At 60.4% G+C, this 24,216-nt stretch overlaps 1 protein-coding gene across 1 annotated transcript in view; it reads left to right on the top strand.

The window, feature by feature from the left end:
- The first annotated feature begins 1,052 nt into the window (after positions 1–1,052).
- Positions 1,053–24,216, top strand: part of SEPTIN9 (septin 9) — a 56,529-nt gene continuing 33,365 nt past the window's right edge. The window contains exons 1-2 of the mRNA XM_084298592.1: positions 1,053–1,134; positions 13,992–14,651. Of these exons, the coding sequence (XP_084154718.1) occupies positions 1,080–1,134; positions 13,992–14,651 (715 nt within the window). The 5' untranslated portion in view covers positions 1,053–1,079. The remainder of the gene's footprint in view (positions 1,135–13,991; positions 14,652–24,216) is intronic.

A 24,216-nucleotide genomic window follows, 5' to 3' on the forward strand; every position in this document is an offset into this window, starting at 1 on the left:
GAGGCGGCCTGGGGTCGGTAGTGTTGGGTGCCTGCTGCCACTTAGCGCCCTGCTTCGGGTTTGAGAACAAAGAGGAGGACTGGGGGAGCTGCAGGGCTGTGGGATTAAGAAGGATTTAGGGGGTGCTTGAGAGCATCCCTGGTGTGACCCAGCAGCTGGGGGTGGCTTGGTGAGGGTGCCACTGCTGGTGGCAGCCACTGCGGGCTGGGAGGGACCTCGGGAGGAGCCCTGCTTAGGGCCAGAAGAGGGGCATCTGGAGCCCTGCTTAGGGCCAGTGAAGGGACCTCTGGGGTCCTGTTTATGGCCAGTGAAGGGACCTTGTGAGGAGCTCTGCTTAGGGCCAGTGAAGAGACCTCTGGACTCCCCTTTATGGCCAGTGAAGGGACCTCGGGAGGAGCCCTGTTTAGGGCCAGTGAAGGGGTGTATCTGGAGTCCTGTTTATGGCCAGTGAAGGGATCCTGGGAGGAGCCCTGCTGGGGGCCAGTGAAGGGTCCTCTAGCAGTGTCCTGCTTAGGGCCAGCAAAGGGACCTCCAGAGTCCTGTTTAGGGCCAGCAAAGGGACCTCTGGACTCCTGTTTATGGCCAGAGAAAGGACCTCAGGAGGAGCCCTGCTTCGGGCCAGCAAAGGGACCTCTGAAGCCCAGTTTGGGGCCAGCAAAGGGCCCTCCAAAGCCCTACTCAGGACCCCCGAAGTCACCTCCAGCAGCCAACCCCCCCCTTCACCCACCCCACCAGCACCCCCCCTCCCCACGGGGGCTGCGTGCGTGTGGGGCAGCCCCGAGACCCCAAGACCCCCGCCCCACTTCCCCAGCCCCCTAAGGCCCCCAAACCCGTCTCCCCCAGCCCCACTGTCTATGGGACAACCCCTCGGAGACCCCCCCCGTTTTGGGGCGGGCCGTGCTGACGGGCTGTGCGAGCAGCCAGTGGGCGGTGTGGGGCGGGCCGGGCCGGGCCGGGCCGGGCCGTGGCAGCGGGCCCGGGGCTGGGGGTGGCTTGGGGGGGGGGGGTCGGGGAGGGGGAGGCGGCGGCTGCCGCTCGGTCTCCGCCATTCATTCGGCCGCGGGAGGCAGCGGGCAGGGATGGGAGACCCGGCCGTCAACGCCCAGCTCGAGGGCATCATCTCCGACTTTGAAGGTAAAGGAATTGGGGGAGGGGGGGTTAGAGGGGGTGGAATGGGGAAAAGTTGGGGGTCAGCGGGGTTTTTGTAGGGTTTTGGACTGGTCGTGGTCGGGGGGGACTTCCGAGATTTGCCTGGGGTCCTACGGTTTTGGCCGGGACTCCACAGCCCTACAGGGAGCCTTTAGTTTTTCCCCGGACCCCACAGCCCTCCTGGGGTTCCACAGCCCTACTGGGACCATGCAGTTCTGTTGGGGTCTTACAGCCCTACCCGGGACCCCACAGCCCTGCTGGAGCCCCACAGCTATCCCCGGGATCCTACAGTCCTATTGGGGTCCCACAACCTTACCAGGATCCCACAGCCCTCCCCAGGACCCTACAGTCCTATTGGGGTCCCACAGCCCTACCCAGGACCCCCCAGCCATCTCCGGGACCCTACAGCCCTATCGGGGTCCCACAGCTCTCCCTGGGGTCCCACAGCCCTATTGGGGTCCCACAGCCCTTCCTGTCCCCATCCCATCCCCTGCAGCCCCCCGGAGCTTCCAGCTGTGTGATCCCAGCTGTGCGTTTCCAGCTGTGTGGGTCCAGCTGTGCGGGTCCAGCCGTGGGGCTCGGCAGGGCTGGGAAGGGGGAACGGGGACGGGCTCGTGCTCGGCTCTGCCTCGGCTCCGTGGCTTTGTCTGGAGCAGCACTGCGCCCCGCTGCCGGCTGCTAACGCAGGTCCTGCGGGACGCTTCGCTTTCCTGCCTTTCCCCCTTGCTTTCGGTGGGTTTTCAGCCGAGGACGCGCGCGTGACGCAGTGAAAAGTTTGTGGATCCCCCGGCGCTGGCCTTTCTGTCGGTTCCCTGATTTTTGGATGCAAGCTGCGCCGTGGGTACCGAGTCTGAGCTACAACAACGGCCGTAGCGGGAGCTGCCTGCGGCAGAAAGCTTTGGGTTTGTCCTGTGGCACGGCTCCAGCTGCCTGCTAGCGCTGCACCGCTCCCCGCTGGGGTATCTCCTTGCAGTCCCCGGCGAGCTGCAGGGGATGATGCCGGCAACCCGGGCGGCTGCGGCTCTTGGCCTGGGTTTTTGGGGAAGGGACGAGAAAATGGGTTTGTGGAGAGGGTGCTGCTGCCAGCTGGGGAGAGGCAGGCGAGAGGAGAGAGGGGGATTTGCCTGGAGCAGGCAGCGAGGGGGTGGTTTGGGGGGAGCTCATCTTCCAGAGCGGAGTTGTGGAAAAGCAGCAGCGTCCCTGCACGCATGCACTCCCGCGTCCTGGCAGCGACCCAAGGCGAGCTCCGTGCAGCGGCTTTTAGAAAAGAAAAAAAAAAACAAAAAAAAAAAGTCGTAGGGATCGGGGGGCCGCGATGAAAGCTTGTCCAGGGGCCGTGTGCGTTGCCATAGGCTGAGGCAGCTTCACCGCCTCCTGCCTCGCTCCTTCTTGCCTTCCGTGGAGGAGCGAAGTGTTGTTTTTCCTGCTGGGCAGACGAGGAAGCTGAAAGCCCCGCGGTTCCTCTTCCAGGTTGGGCAGGAAACGGGTGGCAGGGCTGGGGTGTCAGCGGGCTGCTCCGGGGCTCTGGGGTGCCCTCGTCCTAAAACGCAGCCCCATCTGACACCCCTTTGTGCTGCCCCCAGCTCCGCCGCAGCGCCGGGGTGGGGGCGGAGGGTTAGCGGGAGGCCGAGGGAAGCCACATCCTGTAGGAAGGCCGGGGCCAAGGGGAACGGGGACAGGGAGCAGCCCAAATGTCCGTGGGGTTGTTGCCCCAGGGCTCATGAGGATGGTCGTGACCCCTCTTTGGGGGCTGGGGAGCGTCCCCACGCAGGGCTCCGCGCTGCATGTGTGGTTGTATCTGTGGTTATAGCTGTGTATATCAGGTCTCCTGCCTGCCCCTCTTGTGTTTAAATCCCCGAGGAAGGAGTAATTCTCAGCTCGGGTACGGTAAAGGCTCTGCGGGGAGCCCTGGGGCTGCTTGCTCTGAGCCAGGCGTGTTCCTTGGTGAGGCTGAGCCATGCGCGGTGCCTCGTGGCAGGGAGAGGCTGAGGAAAGCTCTGTGTAGCTGCAGCCAAAAAAAGGCCTGCCCTTGCCCTTGAGCAGGGATCCGGGGACTGGTTCACGGTTCAGTTCGCTCTCTGGGCTGCTCAGCAGCGTACCAAGTACAGAGCAATTAATTTCTGGCCTGTAGGGCAGCAGGGGCAGCATCCATGACTGCCATCACCCCCAGCTCTGTGGGCGATGCAGGGGCCTTTTTGGAGAAGGAAAGAGTACCAAATACTCATAGCTTAGCAGGCTGTGTGCCCGGCGCTGCGGAGGGGATGGCCACGTCCAGGCAGCAGCAGCGCGCCCACCTCACGCCGAGCCAGCAGCACCTCAGGGGAGCCCTAACCCCGCTCATTCCTCTGGCAAGGGCTTCCCCACCTTCAGCTGGGGGAGAGCAGCGTCGGGTCTGCGGTTTGCCAAGCTTTGCAGGACGTGAGTTAGGGCTTTATAGATTCTGGCAGGCCTTCGGCAGCACCGCTGGCTCAGCCGTGGTTGTGCCAGGACTTCCCAAGCTCGCCTCTGCTGGGGCTGCAGGAACCTGCCGCAGGGGGTCAAGCTGGGTGGTGGGACGAGGGGCAGGGTGAGCATCGTGTGAAGCCCAAACCATCCTGATCCTGCTCAGGGTGAGCCCTGCTGCAGCGTCGGTGTCCTCGGCGTTCAGCTGCAGGCCCTCGTTGTAGGACTGGAGAGAGGAGGATGCTCCTCTCGCTGCTCGTGGTTGCTGGTGGTGATGCAGGGAGATAACCCCACGGTGCAGGCCTCCTGCTCGCTGCCACCAAGCTAAAAGCAGCGCGTGGCCTGCTGAAAGGGGGAGCAGAGACGAGCTGCTCCCTTGGGAGCGTGGCTGCAGCCGAGGCTCTGGCGTGCTGGAAGGTGCTGATGGCGCTGGCAGCGGTGACACCGAGCGCTCTGCCAGTGCTGCGGGTCAGCGCCAGGCCCCTCGCCACGTGCTGATGCCGAAGCACAAAGATCCCAGGAGATGCAAGCTGCGAGCGGTGCCGAGCGGGGCTGTCACTGCAGAAATCACAGGGCAGCGTGGCGGGGTCAGACGCCAGAGCCTGGGCTCGCAGCTCCGCTCCGGCAGAAACCAGCAGCCAGCCTTCATCCACAGCGGCTGAGCCCCTGGGGAGCTTTCCCTGCCTTACTCATTCCCCTGGCCCAACTCTTGGGAAATCTGGGACAACGTTAAGAAGCCGAACCCCCGGCTGCCGCCGAGTGATGGGCTCGCTGGTGCCCAAACCTTGGCATTGTGGGGCCGAGGGTGCGGGGCACCCAGCCCGCCAGCACCCCTCGGTGCTGCTGGAAGGGTTTCTCATCATCACTTCTGTTTTTCCTTCTCCCCTGTCGGCACCTTCCCCTCGGGTAGGTACCTCTCGCGCTGCCCGGTGAGCGCTAGTTGTAGGATTTCAGCCACAGGCTCTGTCTCAATGAGTTGGGCCAAGTGATGTTGTGTTTTTTGGGGTCATTCAAGACGAAAAGAGGCGGCCAGGTGGCTTGCAGAAATCGCCTTTTCTATGCCCGTGAATCTCACGGGCTCGTCCTCAGGGCTGTCCTGAGCAGAGACGGGGGTGCCCGGGGCTACACGTGCCGGTGGGGCTGGCTCGGGGCTGGCGTCTCTGCTGCACCAGGCGGCAGCTGCTGCCCGTGGAGGGCTCAGCCCCGTGCTAATCTTAGCAGCAGCCCGCAGAGGGATGGTCGCGGTGTTATGTGGGTGGTGTGCCTCGAATTCAATACAGGGAAAGGCCCTGCAGTGACAGCGGGGCTGTCTCGCCTTTCCCTAAGCGCCTCCCTGGATCCAGGCCCCTCCGTCCCTCCCGCGGGGGGTTTTGTAGGCTCAGCTCAGGGGGCCGGGCTGCGTGACTCACGGCCCCGGGTGTGCGGAGGCTCAATGCCTGGAAAAGGAAATGCAAAAAGATCTTGGAGATTACATCGAGGATCATCACAACCCGGAGAGCGAGGCGAAGCTCCTGGACTCCACTTGTTGGGTTTCCTGGGCCATCCCCAAAAAAACTTAATCCTGCAGCTGGGGCATCCGATGCTCCTTACCACCAGGGTGGTGCGGGACGGGCTGGCAGCGCTCTCCCAGCTGGTTGATCAGTTGTGTCCTGCTCCGAGACAGCCACCGCCTCCAGCAGGCCCAGAGATGAGCTTCACAGACACTTCTGAGCCCGAGACAAAAGGACGGGCTGGTGGGGAGCTTTCTGCCGAATCTGCCCTTGTGGGGAGAGGCAGGAGCTGGGGAAGGTGCCGCTGGGAAGGCAGGAGCCACGTCTCCTCCGGAGGAACTGGCCTTTCACGTGCCAAGTGGAAAAACTGCATCTGCCTGGATACAGCAGCGGAGACCTGCAGTTGTGGCTTGTTTTCTTTTTTTTTTTTTTTCCCCGTGTATATTTGGTTTCTTGGGAATAGAGAGGCTGTGAGGGAGTGGGAACGGGAAGAACAGGACGTGGATCTCTCCATCCACGTGAGCGGGGCTCTGGGGATAGCCTCTGGCCCCGGCTAGGATGTAGGATCGGCCAGAGGTTGTTGTTTATGGCCATCTTATGCAACGAGGGCTGGGCCGCGTGCCCTCGGGGACGGGCAAACCACCGCAGCGTGGAGCAGAGCGTCCTTGGCAGGAGCTGTGTCAGCGGGGAGGGCGAGCTCTGGTGCCCGTCTGAGATCCCTCTTGGGCCAAGCGAGCACGGTGCTGCAGTAATTAGACAGGAACCTGGCAAAGGGGCTGCAGGGAAGGGACGGAGGGTGGCCGGGTCTGTGCACCAGGGCCAGGCTGAGTGCTTTGGCTGCACGGCACGGCTGGTGCCTGGAGGGAAGTCAAGCTTTGGAGCACGTCTGCCAAGTGCTCGCCGCTCTCTGGGGTCTTGGTAGCATCTTTTCCTGAGCTATCACCCAAACTGGAGTCGTGCCACTCTGCTCCTTGGTGCCTCTTGTTAGTTTATGGCAGCAGTGAGGGGAAGCGCTCCTGGAGCGCTCAGGGTCGCGCTGTTGTGTCCGAGGGACCGTGCCTATGTCTCTTGGCTAACAAACGCCAGCAAACCTGCTGCTGAGCGAGCGTCCTGACACCTCCGGGTGCCCTGCGGCCCCGCTGCCTGTTGCTGGTTCCGTTTCTGCTTTGCAGCCCTTCCTCGCTCAGCCCCTTTTCCCAGGAGCCAGACCCCAGACAGCAGCCGCGAGAGCCTGCGCTGGGACTTGTCAGAAATCCAAAGGCAATAATGGAGGCTTCAGAGCCCATAATCACCCCAGATATTCATGTTTCTAGCTCTGATATTTGATATTTAAGGCGCTGTTGTTCTGCAGTGCCATTACGTAGGCTCTTCCCCTTCCCCTTCCTCCCTTGTCGTGCTGCAGCCCCTGCAGGGCACCTCCTGGCCATCAGAGCTGGGCCGGGGAGGCAGCAGTGATGCTGAGCCCTGGTTCAGCTCCTTTGAAGCCTGCAAAGCGAGCCGATGGGTCTGAGGCTGCTTGCTGATGGGGACGTGTCTTTTTGGTGGGGGCAGCATCCATCAGGGGCCCCTTTATGGGGCAGGGCCGGGTTGCATCGTCGTGCCCTTTGGCACAGGGTTGGGGTTGTGTCCTGGCCACCTCTTGTTCCACATTTACAGGGTGCCCTTCGGTGCTGGCACCCCTCTTTTTGCTCGTGGGGGCACGGCACCCACCCACTGTGCCACTGAGCCCTCCCTGCCCCGAAAGGCAGCGGTGGGGAGCAGCCCTGGGGTGGTGGCGATGTGCCACCTTGTCCTTGGCTTGTCCCAAAAAGCTGGCCCCCGATGAAGGAGGGCTCTCAGCTCCCGACGCCGTGACTCAGGCTTTTACTGTGATTGCTTCTGCGAGGCTGCTGGATGGCGCTCAGCCCTCGGGGCTGCCAGGGACACCTCGGCTGGTGGCAGGGCTGGTGGCAGTGCCGCCCATCCCCTGCGTCCCCCAGGCCAGAGGCCCCGGTGTTGGCACCTGAGTTGAGGTCACGCTGGCCTGGGGACATCTCCACGAGGTGCTGCTGCTCCTCGGGTGGCCCTGCAGCTGACAGGCACCCAGGGGTGCTCTCGGTGTCGGCAGCACCAGCACCGGGGAGTTCTCAGCTCTCATTGGGGTGAAGCTCCCTCGGATCGGTAGTTTGGGGGTACCTGCTTTTGGGGTTTGGTTCCTTGGGGTCAGCGGGCAGGGAGCTGTGTCTGGAGTTACTGCTGGTGGAGGTGCCCCCCTCCTCTAACCCCTTGTGCTGATTTATCCTTTTCTGTAGCATTTTAACCAGCCGTGTTGCAACTCCTCCCGCTGGAGCACATTATGGAGCTGAGATGTAATCACCGAATGATTGAATCAGCTTAATCACCCAGTGCCCCATCCCCGGGGCTTGTCGCCCACCTGAGTCACTCCTGATGTCCCCTCTGTGTGCCTGGGGATGTGACTCAGCCCCGGCTGCATCTGGCAGCGCCTCTGACGCCACTCAGTGCTTTGGGCTCTCTCAGGCCGGCCATGCAGGGCCCTGCCTGCTCGTAACCCTTTGCAGCACCAGTGCCCTGCAAGCCAGCACCAAAACTGGCGGTGGTGTGGGGCTGCAGGACCATCTGCATCACAGTTCGGCCCTCTGGGCGATAATTGCGAAGTGTTTGGGAAACCCCGGTGGGTCAAAACAAAGCTGCAGTCCCCTGGGAGGCAGGGAGGATTTATTTCCCTCTCCCCTCCTGAAAGGAAAGTGGAGCACAGAGCGGAGGCAAAAGCTGTGCGGAGAGCCAGTAACACAATCTGTGGGGCTGGGTGCCCTGCACGGCGCGGGGTTGTGTGTGCGAAGCCCAAATATTCATTTCATAAGGGAAGTCAAATAGCTGCTGTGATCTGGAAGTGTTTTGCTGAGGGTTAGTGGTGATATGAAACAAAGTGCAACGGAGAATCGCAGCTAAAACCTCTCTAGAGCTCCCTTATAGGGACTGGAAATCTGGGATTTTGACTTAATCTGAGTGTGGATTATTTTTTTTTTTTTCTATTCTTAGTTCCAACTTTGCTCTTGCGTGCTGACAAATGGCTGGGTCTGCTGCACCGCTCCCAGAGGCTGTCTGTGTAATTTGCTGCGCCGGAGTGAAATGCTGCTCGGATGGCCTCGCTTAACGGCAGAGCTCCGAGCTTGCATTTATCCCCACATTTCCCCCGTAATTCAGTTCGTGTTACGGTTTGCACAGCTCACGAAGCACTGCACGGTGACAGCGCGGTGACGCTGATGTCTCCCCGTGTCAGGCCATAAAACGTGTGGGAGCTTCTTGTTGACCCTGGTTTTGGAGTCCAAGGAAGGGTTTTTGTGTTTGCACAAACCATTCACAGCAGCAGCTCTCATTATACAGGTGGATTTGGGGGCTCTTGGGTCCTGGCACCGCCAGGAGCCCCCTGCTGTGGGGACGGGTGGGCGCGTGCCCTGCTGCAGGAGCTTTAGGGCTGGAGCACACCATACACGTGGCCTGCAGGCAGGTGAAGAGCATCGTGTTGTTCCCATAGCCAAGGCGTCTCGCTCCTAAAGGCGTCCTGGATGCTGGCAGCTATCCATCAGCAGCTCCCTGTCAGCACCCCGGGCGATGATTTCGGGTAAGCACCGCTAAAAACCAAACCTGGGTGTCCCCACGGTGACACGGGGAGGGTGCCAGCGGGGCCAGTCGAGGCAGGGAGCTTCCTGCTGCCGGGGGACAGGGCTCCGGGCAGCTCAGATGGCCACAAACAGCCAGGAACAGTTACTGGCATGGGGTCCGGGGGGGGCCGCTGAAAGAGGACACCTGCGGCCGCTGCCTCCCCCTTTTTCCTCCCCGGGAACAGGAGGTCGCCATCTGGTAGCAGTTTAGAGAAAGTCAGCGCTCTGAAACGAGCCCATTGTATCGTGTGAAACACCGGGGCGACTGGCTGCCCCGTTCCCATAAGGCTCTTATGTGTCTGAAAGCGCAAGGAAAGCTTTCAGTGCTTAAGCAAGCAAGCAAACGTAACCCCTGGGTTACAGAAACCACGCGAGGGGCAGAGGATGTTTAATGGGAAGCAGCTCAGCACCGCGGCACAGCCCGGGGCTCGAGTTGCAAAGCAGCTAGCGCAGGTCCGGGAGGAGCCAGCGTCCCTCGCTGTTTATTTTGGTCTCCTCCGGAGCTCTGGGCATAGAGGTTTCCTTGTGTAAAGCATCCCCTCGGCTGTTACGTGGGGTGTTGTGTTGAAAAGGAAAAGGAAAGAAAGAAGGAGCAGATGTTGCTGCGCTGACAGCCCCTTCCCACGTGCTGCCCGGGGCAGGGCGAGCCGCGGCGCCCCCGGGTTCCCAGCACCCACAGGGATGCTCAGGGCCTTGGGGCAGGAGCCACCCAGCCCTCCGTGTCCCCGGGGTGCCTTTGCCTCAATCCCAGGGCTTGGGACGTGGCGGGGGACTGGACTGCAGGGAGGGGAGCGATGAGACGCGACCCCCAGCCCCCAGCACAGCGTGGCTGTGGCTTCTCTGGAAACTTGGCTGTTGTCGTACGTGCTTCTGGGATCTGAACCAGACCTCTGCCCCCTCTTCCCAGTTTGCAGGATCCCCCAAAGAGCAGCTTTAACCACCTCCAGGACCCACTGGGGCCTGACCTTGACGCAACCAGGGCGCAGCAGCCGCACCGTGCGAGCATCCCCAGCACGCAGCAGCCGGGGGCACGAGCGTTTTGCTGCTTCTCTGGCAGTGCTCGAGCCCAGGATGAAGGCGTTTGTGTCTTGTCCCCAGCACCAGGCTGGCGGGGAGCAGCCCACGGGCATTGCAGCCACTTGGCTCGAGCCCCCGGGGTGGCAGAGGCAGGGCAGAGGGGACGGAGGCACCGGGACGGGACGCGGCCGTGCCAGGAGGGGCGCAGGGGGGAAGCGGCGTTTCCAGACCGGGGCTTGAAGCAGGGGGGAAACCATCGGCAGCAGAAGGAAATCGTGAAACTTGAAGTGCAGATTTGCTTTCTTCCATGTGTCAAAACATTTTCGGAGGATAAAATTACTTCCCAGAGCGGCGGCGGCCCCCGCGCACGCTGGCATTTGCTCCAGCCGGGCTGCCAAGCCGGGGGGTCGAGGCCGGGGGCTGGCAGGAGCCGCAGTTGTGTGCAGGCAGCAGGCAGCAGGTGCTGCCACACGGAGCCCCACGTGCCAGGATTAGTGCGGGGGCTGCCCGGCTGTCCCTGCCTCCAGGGCTTTGGGAAGGGGCCGAGCAAGAGATCCGCAGCACAGGCATGAGGGGCTGAGGGTGGTGCTGCCTGGGTTGGGTTGGCACCGAAAGGGAGCGCTTGGGAACCTGGCTTTAGGGGATTTCCAGCTTGTTGTGCTATGGGATGGGAGCCGCTGCCTTCCCGCGGCACGGATTGAGGCAGTGGCTGCCTGAATTGGGTCGGAATCGGTTAAAAGGAAAGGCGTGTAAGTGACAACCCCGCTTGGCGCTCACGCCCCGCGGCGCAGGCACCTCGAGAGGAAGAGGAGGAAGGGCAGAGGAGGAAGGGCGACGCTCCGCCACCACCCCCAGCGGGAGGGATGCTGCTGCCGGGGCAGGGGAAGCCCTGCTAACACCAAACAGCCCCAGGAAAACGTCACAGCGGGGATATAACCCCGCAGCGGGGCCGTCCCGCTCCCTGCTCGGCCTGGGACATCAGGGACGTGGCCCTGGAGCCTGCAGGGACCCCGGGCACTGCCCACGGCTGCCAGCGGGGCCTCGGGCTCCTGTTGTTTTAATTAATACGCCAGCTTCCCCGCAGGAAGCCGGGGGAGGGTCCTGCGGAGCAGAGGCTGTTTGCTTTCCTTTCTTGGCTCTGGACAGGACAGGCTATTTTTAAGCTTTTCTCCTTTTTTTTTTTTTTTTTAATTTTTTTGGCCGTTGTTTTGCTTCCCAAGCTCTTTCTCTTTTCTGCTCGAGGATCAGGAGCGTGGTGATGATGTGCAGGGCAGCTCCAGCTGTGCTGGGGACCGGTGTCACCGGAGGTGGCATCCCTGAGGACCCCCCTGGGGACCCCCTCGCTGCTGCTCATGGGCGCAGCGTGGGCATGGGCAGCGATCTTTGGCTGGGTCCAGTCCTTTGTGCCCCTAATCACGGCTTTGCAGCTCTTCCTCAGACTTTGGGAACCCCCTTTGTGTCTGGGCTTTGACCTTTTCCTCATTTATTTTGCCCAGAAAGACCTGGAGAAAAGCCATTTGTGGGTGTTGTACCCAGGCCAGCCCTGAGATAAGGACAGGGGGTGGCAGCGCTCCAGGGGCCGTGCTGCGGGTGCGGGTTTGCCTCGGGCTTAGGGCGCTTGGAGAGGCTTGGGGTCAGCAGGAAGGGCTGCAGGCAGCGGCTCCTGCAGTGCCACCGCGTTCCTCACCACCAGGTCGCTGCTGCCCTCGTTTCTTTCGGCGCTGGCAAATCCCACGGGGGCTGAAGGGAGCTGGGATGATGGGAGGCTCACACCACAAACCCCGGAGGTCAGCGGGGATCTTCATACCCAAAACTCACTGCCAGCTCATGAGGAAATCCCCGAGCCGCTGGCTGCAGAGACATTTCCAGAGGGACGTTCACAAAGGGGAGAAACTCGCCAGCATTTCCTTTGCTATCGGGTTCCTTGAGAGCATTTGCTTCAGGCGTCAGCTCCTCCAGACACGTCTGTCACCAGGCTGTCAGGCTGCTTTGTTGAGGGGAATAAAACGCGACCGAGTTTGCTGGCAGGAGGAGTGGCGAGCAGGTTCCAAAAGCCTGGTGTGGACAAAACCCTGATCCCATCCATCGGGGAGCTGGCAGCTCGTGGCCGTGTCCTCTGCCCGTGTCCCCTTCCCCGCGTGGCTCTGCCTGGGGACAGGAGGGGCTGCTCTTGGGACGTCCCTGCTGCTCCTTTGGCTCCCTGCAAAGTGCAGCCTGGGCTTCTCTGCGGTGTTTGAAACCTGGGGTTTGGGGCAGGGGGCTGAAATGTGAGTAGGGGACGTGACGGGGAGTGGGAGTGGTGATGTCTGCGCTCCCGCTCGGTTTTGGAGAGCTTTGGACCCGTCAGAGCAGCTCTCAGGCTGAGGCTGCTGTGAATCGGTCGCTTGTTCTTGGGTGCTGATAACAGGGTTGGATGCAGCTCTGCTGGGCCTGCCATGCAGCCTTTTCGGGGATTCAGGAAGCAGAGCAGATAAAATGGAGGAAAATGCAAGTTTCCTTGCCAGCTTCTCCATTTCCTCCCCGCAGGTGCGGTGGCTCCGCAGGTGGCAGCCCCCGCGTGGCTCTGGCTGTGCCACGGGGAACAGCCCCTCTCCGTGGGGCAGGACAATTCCCCATCCTCCACCTTGCCTCCTGCCCTCTGCCCCTGAATATTTTGAGGTGCAGGGTTTGTCACTGCTAGTTGGCCCCCCGGGGCCCCTCCTGTCATTACTGTTCATTACCGGGGGGTACAAATGAGCAGCTTGGATGCCGTACCCAAATGGCACCGCAGGGTTTCCAGGCTTGGGCAGCCTCTCTGCACGTGGGGCAGGAGCCCGTCCCATGCACGCTGTTGCTTTCCAGCATTTCCCGTGTGGGATTTTGGGCTGCAGAGGGGGGACGGAGATGTTTGCCCACATCCGTATGTCCCTTTGTGCTTGCTGCTGGGTGTGGAGGGCTCCCAGGAGCCGTGTTTGCGGGGTCACTCACACCGAGCATCCCGGGGAGGCTCCTGCCCCCAGCCAGCACACTTTCAGAATGGATTTTAAAGCCTGGCGTTCGCATTTCCCAGTTCTTTGGGTATTCCCCCTAAAAGGAGAACAGCCCAAAGCCGTGCGTGTCAGCAGCTGCGATTGCGATCTGCTGGCGGAGCGGAGCCGAGCGGCTGCCACGTGGACGCTTCCCTGCCCCTGCTCGCAGCCGGCAGCCGCCTCCCGTGGCCCAGCCCGGGGCTGCTCCGCGGCACGCAGACACCTCCAGGTGCTGCAGCTCCTCCCGGGGTGCAGGACAAGGGGGGACCAGGGGTGGCCGGGCGGCAAGGGGTGAGGGAAAGCCATGTGCGAGGCTCTCCCCCCATCCCTGGCATCCCGGGGGATCTCGGGGTGGATTTTAAAGGCGATTTCTTTTTCTTTTAAAGGCGGGTGTCTGTGCTGCCTGCTGCAGACCTGGGCGTCCACGTCAGGGCAGCTCGTGGCTCGGGTGGTGGTGGGAGCGGTGTCAGACCCTGCCTGGAGCTGAAAGTGGGGCTGTGCTGCCTCTGGACATGTTACGTGGGAAATTGGCTCTTAAATCTCACCGCTCACTGGTGTTGCATCTCTCTCTCTCTCTGCCTCTTAATTTCCCCGTTGGTTAAAACAGGGGTGATGCTGTTGAGATTGTGGATGTCCCTCACACCTCCCGGTTTGCCCCTTCCTGCACTGGGGGTCTCGTGCTGTTGTTTGTGAAGCACTGCAGCCTTTGGCTCCGACGGTCTCTGGGGTTGTTTTTAAGGATATGCGCTCCTGGGGCTGCCACCTTTGTTTTTGTAGCTGCGTTATTTGGGTTCAGGGCTCTTCGGAGATTGTTTGCACGTTCCGGACGAGGATTTTGCTGGCAGGGGTCACCGGGAAGCCGGTGTTTATCTGCGCATCCTCTGGGCGCGAGAGGCAAAGGAAAGGGCTCGGAGCGGGGCCCGGGGCTGTGCCGTGGTGGGGAGCGGGGCCGGGTGGGCTGTGGGGCGGTGTAGGGGAGGCTGGCACTCCAGGTTATGCTTCTGGGGTTGAATTTCCTGGTCCAAGTGCCAGCTTTGTCTCTGGGTCTGGAGCTTCTCTGAAGAGGCCAAGCCTGGCCCTCGGTCCCCAGAGGCAGTCAGTGGGGCTGTGAATCCTCGCGTGGCAGCAATAGGGCCACGACTCTCAGACAGTTCCTGTAAGTGTCCCTTGAGGCACGCTGGTGGCTGGTAACTAAATTCTGCCTTCCCCTTAATGTCTTTCAGCTCTGAAAAGATCTTTTGAGGTCGAGGAGGTAGATCAGTCTTCAAATTCCTCCACCCCACAGAGACGGACCCCGAACCCCCTCCTCAGGTCCACGGTGTCCAGCTCCACGCAGAAGTTTCAGGAACTCGGTGCCAGGAACTCGGAGCCGCCTGCCCGGCATGCAGACCCCACGGGCCAGCGATCCCCCAAATCCTCTCTGAGGAGAGTGGAGCTCTCCGGACCCAAACTGCCCGAGCCGGTGTCCAGAAGAACAGAAATCTCCATTGACATCTCGTCCAAGCAGGTGGAGAACTCCACCTCGGCCTTGTCGAGGTTCGGCCTCAAACGAGCAGATGTGCTGGGGCACAAACCCCCGGAGCCCACCCCGCGGAGGACTGAGATCACGCTCGGCAAGCCCCAGGAGCCCGGGCTCCGCAGGGCGGAGGCGCCGGCCTCAAAGATCCCCGAGATGCCCCAGCGCCGAGCCGAGCTGGCCAACACCGCCCTGCCCGACGTGGCCACCAAGCGAGTGGAAATCCAGGTAGCCAAGGCCACCGAGCTCCCGGCCCCGCCGGCGCGGCAGGTGGAGGGGTTGGAGCCTGCCCCGGCCCCGCAGCCACCCCAGGCAGAGCCAAAACCACAGCCGGCGCTGGTCGAGAGCCCACCAAAGAGAGAAGAGGGTGAGTACAGCTGCGGACGGGGGTGGGAGGCAGGTTCACAGCTGCCCTCGCTCCTCGTTGCGGGTTCAACACCTGCGCAGGGTGCTGAGCCCGGGGTGCTGCTCCTCCAGCCCAGGCGGCGATGGTTTTCGGGGCTGGGCTCGGCTCTGGGCTCACACGTGTCTGAATACACGGCTGTTAGCTTGGTTTTATTCGGGCTGAAAGAGCTGTCAGTTTGAATAAGAGATGCTATCGAGCCCCGGAGAAATAAAATGAGAGAGTGCCAAAAGCGCACTGCTCGCAGAAAAGGGCGCTCGGGCCAGCTCTGCCCGCAGAGCCAGCGCCTGTGCAGCGCCCAGAGCAGCTTCTGGTGGGATGGGGACTGAGGTGTCCCTTCGGAGGTGGCTTTGGAGGTGTCTCTGGGATGGTTTTTGTTCATCTTGTTGCTTGGGGTTGCGGGCAGAAACCTGGCCACTGGAGCCAAAGCCTGATAACGTCAGGGATCGGAGCATCCCTCGGGCTCCAGCTGAGGTCTGAGCACAACTTCAGTGGTGGCTCAGCCTGGGCCGCCCTGCCAGGCGCCCTGTCCCCAGCAGCAGTGTGGATGATGCCCAGGACCTGTTTTTTTTCCCCGTGCTTGGCCTCATCCTGCTGGGTTTGGGCTGCGGGGAGCTCTCTGGGCTCAGGGCTGCAGGCAGTTGGGCGCTTTAAGAGCAGGAGATCATCTCAGCTGCTGAATGCCCCAGCTGCCCAGGGGGGAAAGGGAGGGCTCTTTGCATCAAAAAGGACTCCAGAAACCCAGGGCAGCTGCTGGGGATGAGTTTTACCAAAGAGCCCAGCTGTCTGGGGCCTGCCTTACAGAGCAGGACGGCCTGGCACTGCCACAAAAGGGGCTTTCAGTCTAAATCCGGCCGAGAAGAGCCAGAAGCAGAGCTGCAGGAGCAGGAAGGGCCCTGGCTGCTTCTCACCCCACTGGTCACAGGAGCCCACCCGGGGGGTGATGCTGGGCAGGGGGCGGCATCTCTCCATCTCCCCCAGCTGCTGCCAGAGGCTCAATCAGAGCTGAGCCTCGTTAAGTGTGGGGCTGAGACCGCTGGGGAACAGCTCAGGTGGGGCCTCGGTGGGGTGCAGGAACAAGATGCACTGGGTGAGGAGGTGACTGGGCTCAGAGTGGGTCAGAGAAGCTGGGGCAAGGTTTTGCACCGGGCAAACACAAGGGGAGAACGTGCCAAGGGGGAAAAAGAGGCATGAACAGCTTTGGGTTTCCGTGCTTAGAAATGCCCAGGCTTTGTTGTGGGGTGCTTGCCTCCACCCGGCCTTCCCAATGCTTCTTGTGAAGCCCAAGGACGCTGAGCGTGACCTCCCTTCAGCTGGAGGCACCCGGCTTCCCCGAGGGCTCTCTGTTATGGGACCTTCCTCCTGCTCAGGGCTGGGTGGTGGAGATGCTTTTGCTGTCTGGATGAAGCTCCCCTTCCACTGGTGCCTCCCGTCACTGAGCTGAGGATGTGAGAGCTCTAAAAATACCCCGTAACTCTGTGCCCGGGTACGTGTGCTCTCTCCAGCCTACCCAGAGCCGTGCCTGTGCTCAGGGGGGAGCTGCAGAGCTGTCCAGAGCCGTGTCCCTCCTTGGGGGGGCACCAGGAGAGGGGCCCCCTGTTCAGCTGCCGCGTGCCCCAGCGGGGCGCTGAGCAGCACAGCCTGTCCCTCGGGAAGGGGGCCTGGAAATCCTGGCCAGGGTGCCAGAGGTTGGGTAAATGCCAGGCTTAGAAACGTGTTTTCAGAGGCATGTTGAAGGATTCACAAGTTTGGGGTTGTTGCTTGAGGGCTTGTGAAGCATCGCTCCGGTGGCTTACTCGTCCAGGAGGAGATCTCGTTTGCTGTTCTTTGTGCCTTGCAAACTGGTGATGGTTGGGAGGGGAAGGGCATCGCTGGGCCCAGCAAGGTTCGTGTTTTTCATGTCAGCTTTATCTTCTATCTGCGCTGCCCCCAGATCTGGACCTGTTTGTGTTTGGGGTTGAGGCTGGTGACAGATGAGAAGTGAGCCCAGATGAGAAATGGAAGCCGCTTTGACCTGATGATTTGATGTGATCCTTTTTGTCCCTGCCCGTGGCTTTGCTGCCAGAGCCTCCCCTTGCCCCTCTCCCTGCTCCTGCACACCAGGAAGGCCGTGGTGGTTCCCCCTGGGATCCTTCCTTGCAGGGAGGCTCTGCAGCTTGGGTTGGTGAATTGAGGTAAATGTGGTGAGTAACGGGAACCTTCACCCAAAACAGGAGCCTGACCATCTTCTGCAGTGAGTTTGTCCAGCCGTCAGTCTGAACAAAGCACAGCTCTGCTGATCCGTGGTGGTCTGTGGGTAAAACTGGCTGCAAAGAGCCCGAGGTTCCAGCTTTTTGGAGCCTTGTCCCACCGCTGTCCCCCCGGTCCCTTTGGGACAGCCACGTGGGGGCCAGGGTCCCTGAAATAGCAGTGAGGTCCCCGCTCCTCTTCTTCAGCAGAGAGAGCGTGACAACTTCAGAAGAACGAAGCAGCTCAACTTTTCCACTCTTTTTTCCAGCCCTGGACCCCTGTGGTGAGCCTTGTCCTCAGAACTTGCTGTTTTTCACTTGGAGGCTCCGTGAGAGTGAGCAGAGAGGGAGAGGACTTAGCTATGCGCAGCTCTCCTTGGGGAGGACGTAGCCAAAAACTGGAGACCCTGCAGTGAGCCTCGAGCCCCCAGCTCGTAGCAGAGCCTCGGGCACCTTTCCTTTGGTGCCCTTCTGTAGGGATGAGAGCAGGGCTGGAGCAAGGGGTTTGGAGAGATCCAGAGACAACGAGCATGGCTCTGCCCACAATAAAGAGGCCAGGCCTGTGTGCATAAACAGTGAGTAATCATTTCCAGCTCCCTGAGCTGCACAGCAATTTAACTGTACGGAGAGATTAAAGCTGTAGGGAAACGTTTCCTTAAAACCAGCTGACACATTTGGGCTACGTTACGGGTAGCCTTTTTTTTTTCTTTCTGTTGTTATTATTTTTAACAGGAAAGTGCCTCCAGCCCAAGATCCCAAACGGGGAGGCTCTGAATGAGAAACGCAGAGAGTCCCAAATCCGCGTGCTCGGGGCAGGCGCCAGAAATGAGATAATCTGGAAAAACGGAGCCCTGCCGCGCCAGCCACTTGGAAGGAGGGCGTGCGAGGAGCCCGATGCGTGGGAGATGCTCGTGTCCCCTCGCGGGGACGCCGGCAGCCACGCGAGGCCACGTGCACGGCCGTGTGCCTGCGCGGGGAGGGCAGCGGGGGGCTGGCAGCTTTCTGGTTGTTCCTTCCCACCCTGCTCTCTTCCCCTTGGCTGTGCAGGGAACAGCTCAGCTCGTTTTGGGGTGTATTTGGGGTGGGATAGAGGCCAGGGGATGTGGATGTGCCGGCACTCTGCTGCACGTCCTCACCCACCGTGAGCACTGCTCCCAGACTCACAGTGCGTGGGCTGCTGTTGTGTCCAGCTGTGGTCATTGGGGTGAGCATGAGCATTTGTGTGCCCATTGCTGTGTTTCCTCTGCACACCTTCAGGGTGACCTAGAGGGGAGCTAGGGCAATCTCCGAGCTGCTGCTGCCGCCTCCTGCACCGTGCAAGACCTGCAGGAGACGCGGGCTGTGCCTCGGAGACAAATACAAGCAGGGAGTTCATCTGCCCCACTGCAGGTCCCCGAGGGCCTGTAGTCAAAGCAGCGATCTCAGCAGCCAGATTCATTATGTGAAGCAGGAGGTTCCCATCAGAGATGTGACAGCTCCCACTGCCCTGCCCTGTCTGAGGGGGGAACGGGACGAAGCCCTGGGTGCTGAGCCGCGGGGTGCTCGTGGCCCCATGCAGCGACCTGGCAGGGCTCCTCCAAGTCTGGTTTGGGCCTGGGGATGGGATTGTGCATCAAGGACAAGGTTCTGCATCGACATCAGTGCTCCCAGAAACCTGCAGGGAGCGTGTAAGGCTGAGCGTGTCCACGCAGAGGTCAAAACCTCCCGGTGCAGGCAGAAGGTGACCGGCGGTACCCCAGGGGCACCAGGCCGGGGTGTTGGCCCTGCAGGCCCGTGGGGTCCCGTGGGGCTCCTCATGGTGGCCTTGGAGCCTCGTGCGGCTGCAGGGGCCTTCCTGAGCTGCACCCAAGCCCGTGGGTGAGCACCACGGCCTGTGGCCACAGGACCCGCAGCCATGGCCGGGCATCGCGTGCAGGCCGGGGCGAGGGCCCGCTCTGTGCCTCGTCTGAAGCCTGCAGCAGTTGTGCTCCGGGACATGCTCCCCACCCTTGAGCTCCTCTGGCATCGTGAAGCTTTCTCACATTTAGGTTAATCATCCTGCAGGCTGATAAGGCAAATAAAACCCGTTATCTTGACCGAGATAAAAACAAAGGGTTTGCTTTGATCTCTTGCAGTAAGGCCCGGCCGCTCGTTTTGTGTCTTGGCCGGGGGAGGGAAGTGATGGCAATGGTGATGAACCTTCTGCCGCGAAGAAATAGTTTTCTTCTGAACTATTTCTAGAGCTCTGTCCCTGCCTGAGATGTTTCTGTTGGCCGGCAGCTGAGAGGACACCACGGGCTGGGTACGGTGCCAACGCCATAAACCGTGACGGAGGAACCGCGTGGAGATGGGTCGGAGATAAACTTGTTTGGGGAAGATCAAACGTTGTTGTGACCGAAGCAGATAACTTGACAGCTGGCCAGTCATGTTCCTTGCTCCCCCAGCAAACAAACAGCCCCACAGACGCTCTTGTCTTGTCCAAGACGTTGTGGAGGCGAGGGGAGCGTGGCTATAAATGGAAGCAGCGGCTCCGCGCGGGTGGCTGCCTCTGCTCGCCTCCCAGCTGCTCGTGCAGGGGGCTTGGGCAGAGGGCTGCTCTCCTCCGGCTTAGTTCAGTGTGGGGCTTTTGTTTTGTCCATCTTCTGGACGGGTCTCAGAGCAGAAGCAACCTGGATTGCTGTAGGATCACACAAACGTTTCCCTCCTCGATTGTTTCTTCTTGTCTTGGCATGAAGGCAGCAGAGGACATTCGGAGAGACAAGGCCGGACTGAAGGGACTGCTCCAAAGTGTTGTACAAACAGCAGAAGTTGGCGTGTTTATGAATTTATGAAAAGCACATAATTTTAACAAACTGTGCAAGGTCGCTGTGCCAGCTCAGCCGTGCTGACACGGGGTTCTCACTCGCTTGGCTCCTCCTTGGTTTTATTGCCTGCAGTTTGGTCGGTAGAAGCAGCAGGTCGGTCTTTGCATAGCGCAGGCAATTTGTTTAATGGGGATTATAAATGACTGAAAGCATCTTTCAACATCTTGAGCTCCAAAGACTGTTGATGCTTCAGCAAAAATGAGCATAACCTTGGATTTATGTTCTAGCTTGTCAGCCCCAGAGAGCGCGTCCAGGCTGTGTGCGAGCTGTGGGGTCCTGGCAGCCCTGGCCCTTGTGAGGTCTGGAGCTGCAGGGGCTCCATGGTGCACCTCCAGCACAGCCTCTGGCTGGTGTTCACAGGGGGCACGGAAATATTTAGTGGGAGCCGAGCACCTGCCTCCTTTTGCCTCTTTGTGAGCGAGAGAGACCTGTGCAGGGAAGGCTCCCAGTGGCTCCGTGTGTGTGTGCTGTGTGGTGTTCTCCCCATCTCAGCGGAGAGGTCTGTGCTTGAGCGTGTCCATCTGGGTCTCCAAAAGGCTTTTTCTCTGCTGAGTGTGAAGAGAGAGACCCTGGGCACTCAGTTCAGCTGGAGACACATCCATTTTGGCGAGGCACATTTTCCCCTTGGCCGTTATTCCCAGAGACAGAGGTGGGTGAGGGTGCTGCAGCAGGACAGACCTGTGCGAGCTGCTGGTCCTGGTTATCCACGGTCCTTCACAGCCCCCCTGCAAAGCTGCTGCCCTTGGGTCGGGTTGTTCTGCCAGCGGGTTGCTGTGGGCTATCATTCACTTAGGTTCGGGGATCAGACTGGCTTTGATGCTTATCGACAGTACTGTAAGGTTTTATGGTGGCTCTGCCTCCTGCCCTTGCCTCCTCCCTTGCTGTGCGTGGAGCAGGACGCACGCTCCTCCCCTCCCACATTAAAGCTCCCTTTGGGGAGCTCTCAGCCAACGGAGGTTAGGTGGGAATCCCAAATGGTGCCTAGCAGAGGGCAGTGATAAAAGTTAATGATACGTAAGGTCTTTAAGGAGCTTTCTCAGTTGTTAGCTCACTTCTCTTAAATTGTGGGGCTTTTTTAACTCCTTTTAACTCCAGCACGAGTGCAGCTGGGTGTATTCCATGTGTGACAGGGAGCTCTGGAGGGGCCTGCGGGTACTGCCCACCCGGCTTGGGCTGGGACCCTGCCTGCTCGCTTCCCTTGCACGTTTTGGCTCTGGATGGAGTTTGTGTTTACCCTGTGTGCCGTTCTCTCTGATCCAGGAGGCTGTGCTGCTTTTAACCCATGCACCAAGGTGCTGGTGTCCTCTGCAGCCTTCTGCTGGTACGTGGGAGTGCAGGATGAGTCCCCAGTTACAGCCTGCTGTGCAGCTCCTGCCGCTACGGCACGGAGGGTGCTGTGCTCCATCACACACACAACGTGTTTTGGAGGTTCACTGCCATCTGTAGCGGAAATAAATTCAGGGACTGGGAGCCTGGAAAACACTGAGAAGATGACTCAAGGTTGGGAGGCAGGAGAGCCTGGCCAGGAGCTGCTCTTGGTGTTCAGTTGCTCATCACCTCGAGTGAATCCCTCTGCCCTTCACCCCTTCCAGTTTCTGTCCTAATAACGAGCTGGTGGATGTGGCAAGAGGTCTGGGGTTTGATCCTTGCATGGACTGTTTCCTTCATCCAGGGGGGGTCCTGCAGCTGGCCTGGGGGAGAGGGAGGATGTCCGCCTGTTTCTGCATCAAGCCGTCTCCAGGCTGCTCCGCCCTTCTGTCTGCTTTCTCCTAAATTTGAAAATCAGCGGGTGGTCTCCAGAAACCCATGTGTTTGGTGATCTGTTTGCCTTTCTCTCTTGGATTTTCTTGGGTGGTTAGATGACAAGGGGCTGTTTGGGGCTGCAGTGAAGTCATTTATGGGTCGTGCAGCCCAGGGAAGGTAACCTCTGGATGCGTGTGAATGGGAGGGAGCAAAGGATGGATGGAAGGATGGATGGAAGGATGGATGGATGGATGGATGGATGGATGGATGGATGGATGGATGGATGGATGGATGCTGCCTCCTGATTTACGGTGATGGAGATTCCTGATGCTGGGAGGGGTGGAGCAGGCGCGGGCGGGGAGTTTGGGATGCTCTCTGCCTCGTGTCCTCCCCTGTTTCCATCTTGTGCAGATAGGAAGGAGAATGGAGATTACCTTGGAGTTGTCCAGATTTGTCCTGGGAAAAGAAGGAGTAGATGTGAGCAGCGTTTCTGATAAAACTGAATTGTTTAGACAAACTCTGGCTGAACTCACTTCCTCCTGCAGCCCAACGCACTGATAAATGGGGGGGGGGGGAAGCGGGAGGCCGAGTTCACTGGCTGCTGAGCCCTTCCCTGGGGTCGTGCCACCCCCGAGCTCCCCCAACTGCCCCTTCTTGTGGCCTCGGAGGAGACAAGAGGACACCCGTGATGGGCTGGGGACACCTGGCTGGGATGAGGCCGTGGTGGTGCCGGTGCCCTGCGTGGCCCCTGCTGTCTCCAGGGATTGTTTTATGGGGGAGCGGGATGAAATCTGAGCTCCTGCCATCCCTTGGGGACACCGTCCTCCCTGCCCTACTTCGAGTAGGACACAGAAGTTCCCTTACAGCTCGGGAGCGCACGCCCCGAGGTTGGGAGGTGAAGGGTTCCTGCCCGGCCCCGAAGGAGCTCTGGGATTTCCTCTCTGCTCCCTGGCTTCGTTTCCTGGGCAGAAAAAGCCTCGCAAAGGATGAGCTCGGTGAATCAGATGCCTCTCTGTGGACCCAGGGAGCCTTTGTCCCCCAGCAGCAAGGCGGTGCCCCCACGTGTTACCTGGGGAAGGAGCACGAGGAGGCGATGGGAGCAGTGTAGGCATCCGCCTGTGCCCCAAAACTGCTCTGCAGAGCCCTGGGGGAGCAGGAATCATCACTCTGGCCTCATCTCAGCCTCTTAAGTGGTTTGTGGGGTGGTTGCTAGAACAGGGAGCAAACTGAGGCCTTCTCATTTTTAGACACGCAAAGTTGGGTTTTTCTCTTTTATTGCCTGCTCTGGGGAAGCAGGGACTGGACGGGTTGCACGGATTTTCCCCAGGAGAGCCCCTCCTCTGCTCTCACAGCCCCAGCTGCCAGGCTTGCTTCCCCAAACGATTTGCAGAGGCGCAAATATTGGAAGGGCAAAGCGGTGCCTGCAGGAAATGGCTGAAGCTTCCTGCTCCCGTGGTGTCAGCGCGGCTCCGGAGCGATCCTGGGCGTCCTGCACCCGGCAAGGGGTGAGCCAGGGGTGAGCCAGGGCAGCCTGAAAAATGGGCAAACGGTCCCCTGCTGCTCTGGGCTCGGGGTTTGGGCTTTGTGGGGAGAGCTGGGCAAAGGTGGGGGCAGCGTGGCAGCGGGAGGGCTTTTTGCATCCGGAAAATGAGGGAGGTTGGGTCAGGGTGGAGGCGGTGCATGGAGAGGCGCTGAGTTTTGGTGCAGCGTTTGCTGCGGTTTTATCTGCCACCGAGAGGGCCCCTGCCATCCCCCAGTGACGGGGGAAAGTCTGGAAGAGAGGAATGACGAGGATCTGAGTCAGCCTCGCGCGGTTGGGGCCAGGAGCGGGACCTCCTGCATCTGTCAGCAGGAACAATGCTGAATGACGGCCTCAGGCAGGGCCAGAAAACTGTCTCCCAAAGCAGTTTTGCACTTCGTGCTGGCTGAGCACCATCTACCTGGCCAGGCAGGGAATAGCAGCTCCCTGCCTGTCCGTGCCGGACGGGGATGCACAGAAATGGAAGAGAAACGGGAGGTTTGGGGAGCTTTGGGGAAGGTTGTGTGCCTCCAGATGTGACACAGCTCACAGGGGATCGCCGCACCGCTAGGGAAGGCTGCTCCAAACCCCAGCTTGTTGGTTGGAGCATGGAAATTTAGGTAATTTTAGTCAAATTTAATCAAATTGCAAGCAGGAGTCTGAAAAGGACCTAAGTAATGTGGGTTAAAGGAGAGCACTGAGGTGGGAGCTGGAACCCCAACGCCTCTGAGGCTGTGCCCTACAGCGCCTTGGGCAACTCTGATCTCACTCGTGCTGCCTTTCCCCTGGTAGTCACTGATAATCCCCAAAATTGCCCATAATGGAAGACAAACGAAGGCTGTTGTGTCTGCGCTGGGACGTCTCGTTCCGGTGGCAGGAGCCGAAGCAGCGCCTGCGGTGCCCTGCTGGGTGGGTGCACGGAGCCGTGCACAGAGCGGCCTCCTCTGGGGGTTTTGTCCTCGGTCCCTTCTTTCCCCGTGCAGGATGGTTTCAGGGGGTGCGGGGGAAGAGCTGTCCCCGTTCCCTGTATGTGGTGCAAGGAGCAGGAGGGCGGCCACACGCCAGGGGCTGGAGGGCAGCAGCTGCCCTGCTCGCCCGTCTCAGAGCAAAACCTCGAGGAAGAAGTCGGTGAAGCAATTCCCCACACGGGTTCCTGGGGCCGTGGGCACCCTCGGGGAATTCAACGGGAGAGGAAA

This window comes from Netta rufina (genome assembly GCF_964035555.1).
Source record: "Netta rufina genome assembly, chromosome: 19".
In the NCBI taxonomy this organism is placed as follows: domain Eukaryota; kingdom Metazoa; phylum Chordata; class Aves; order Anseriformes; family Anatidae; genus Netta; species Netta rufina.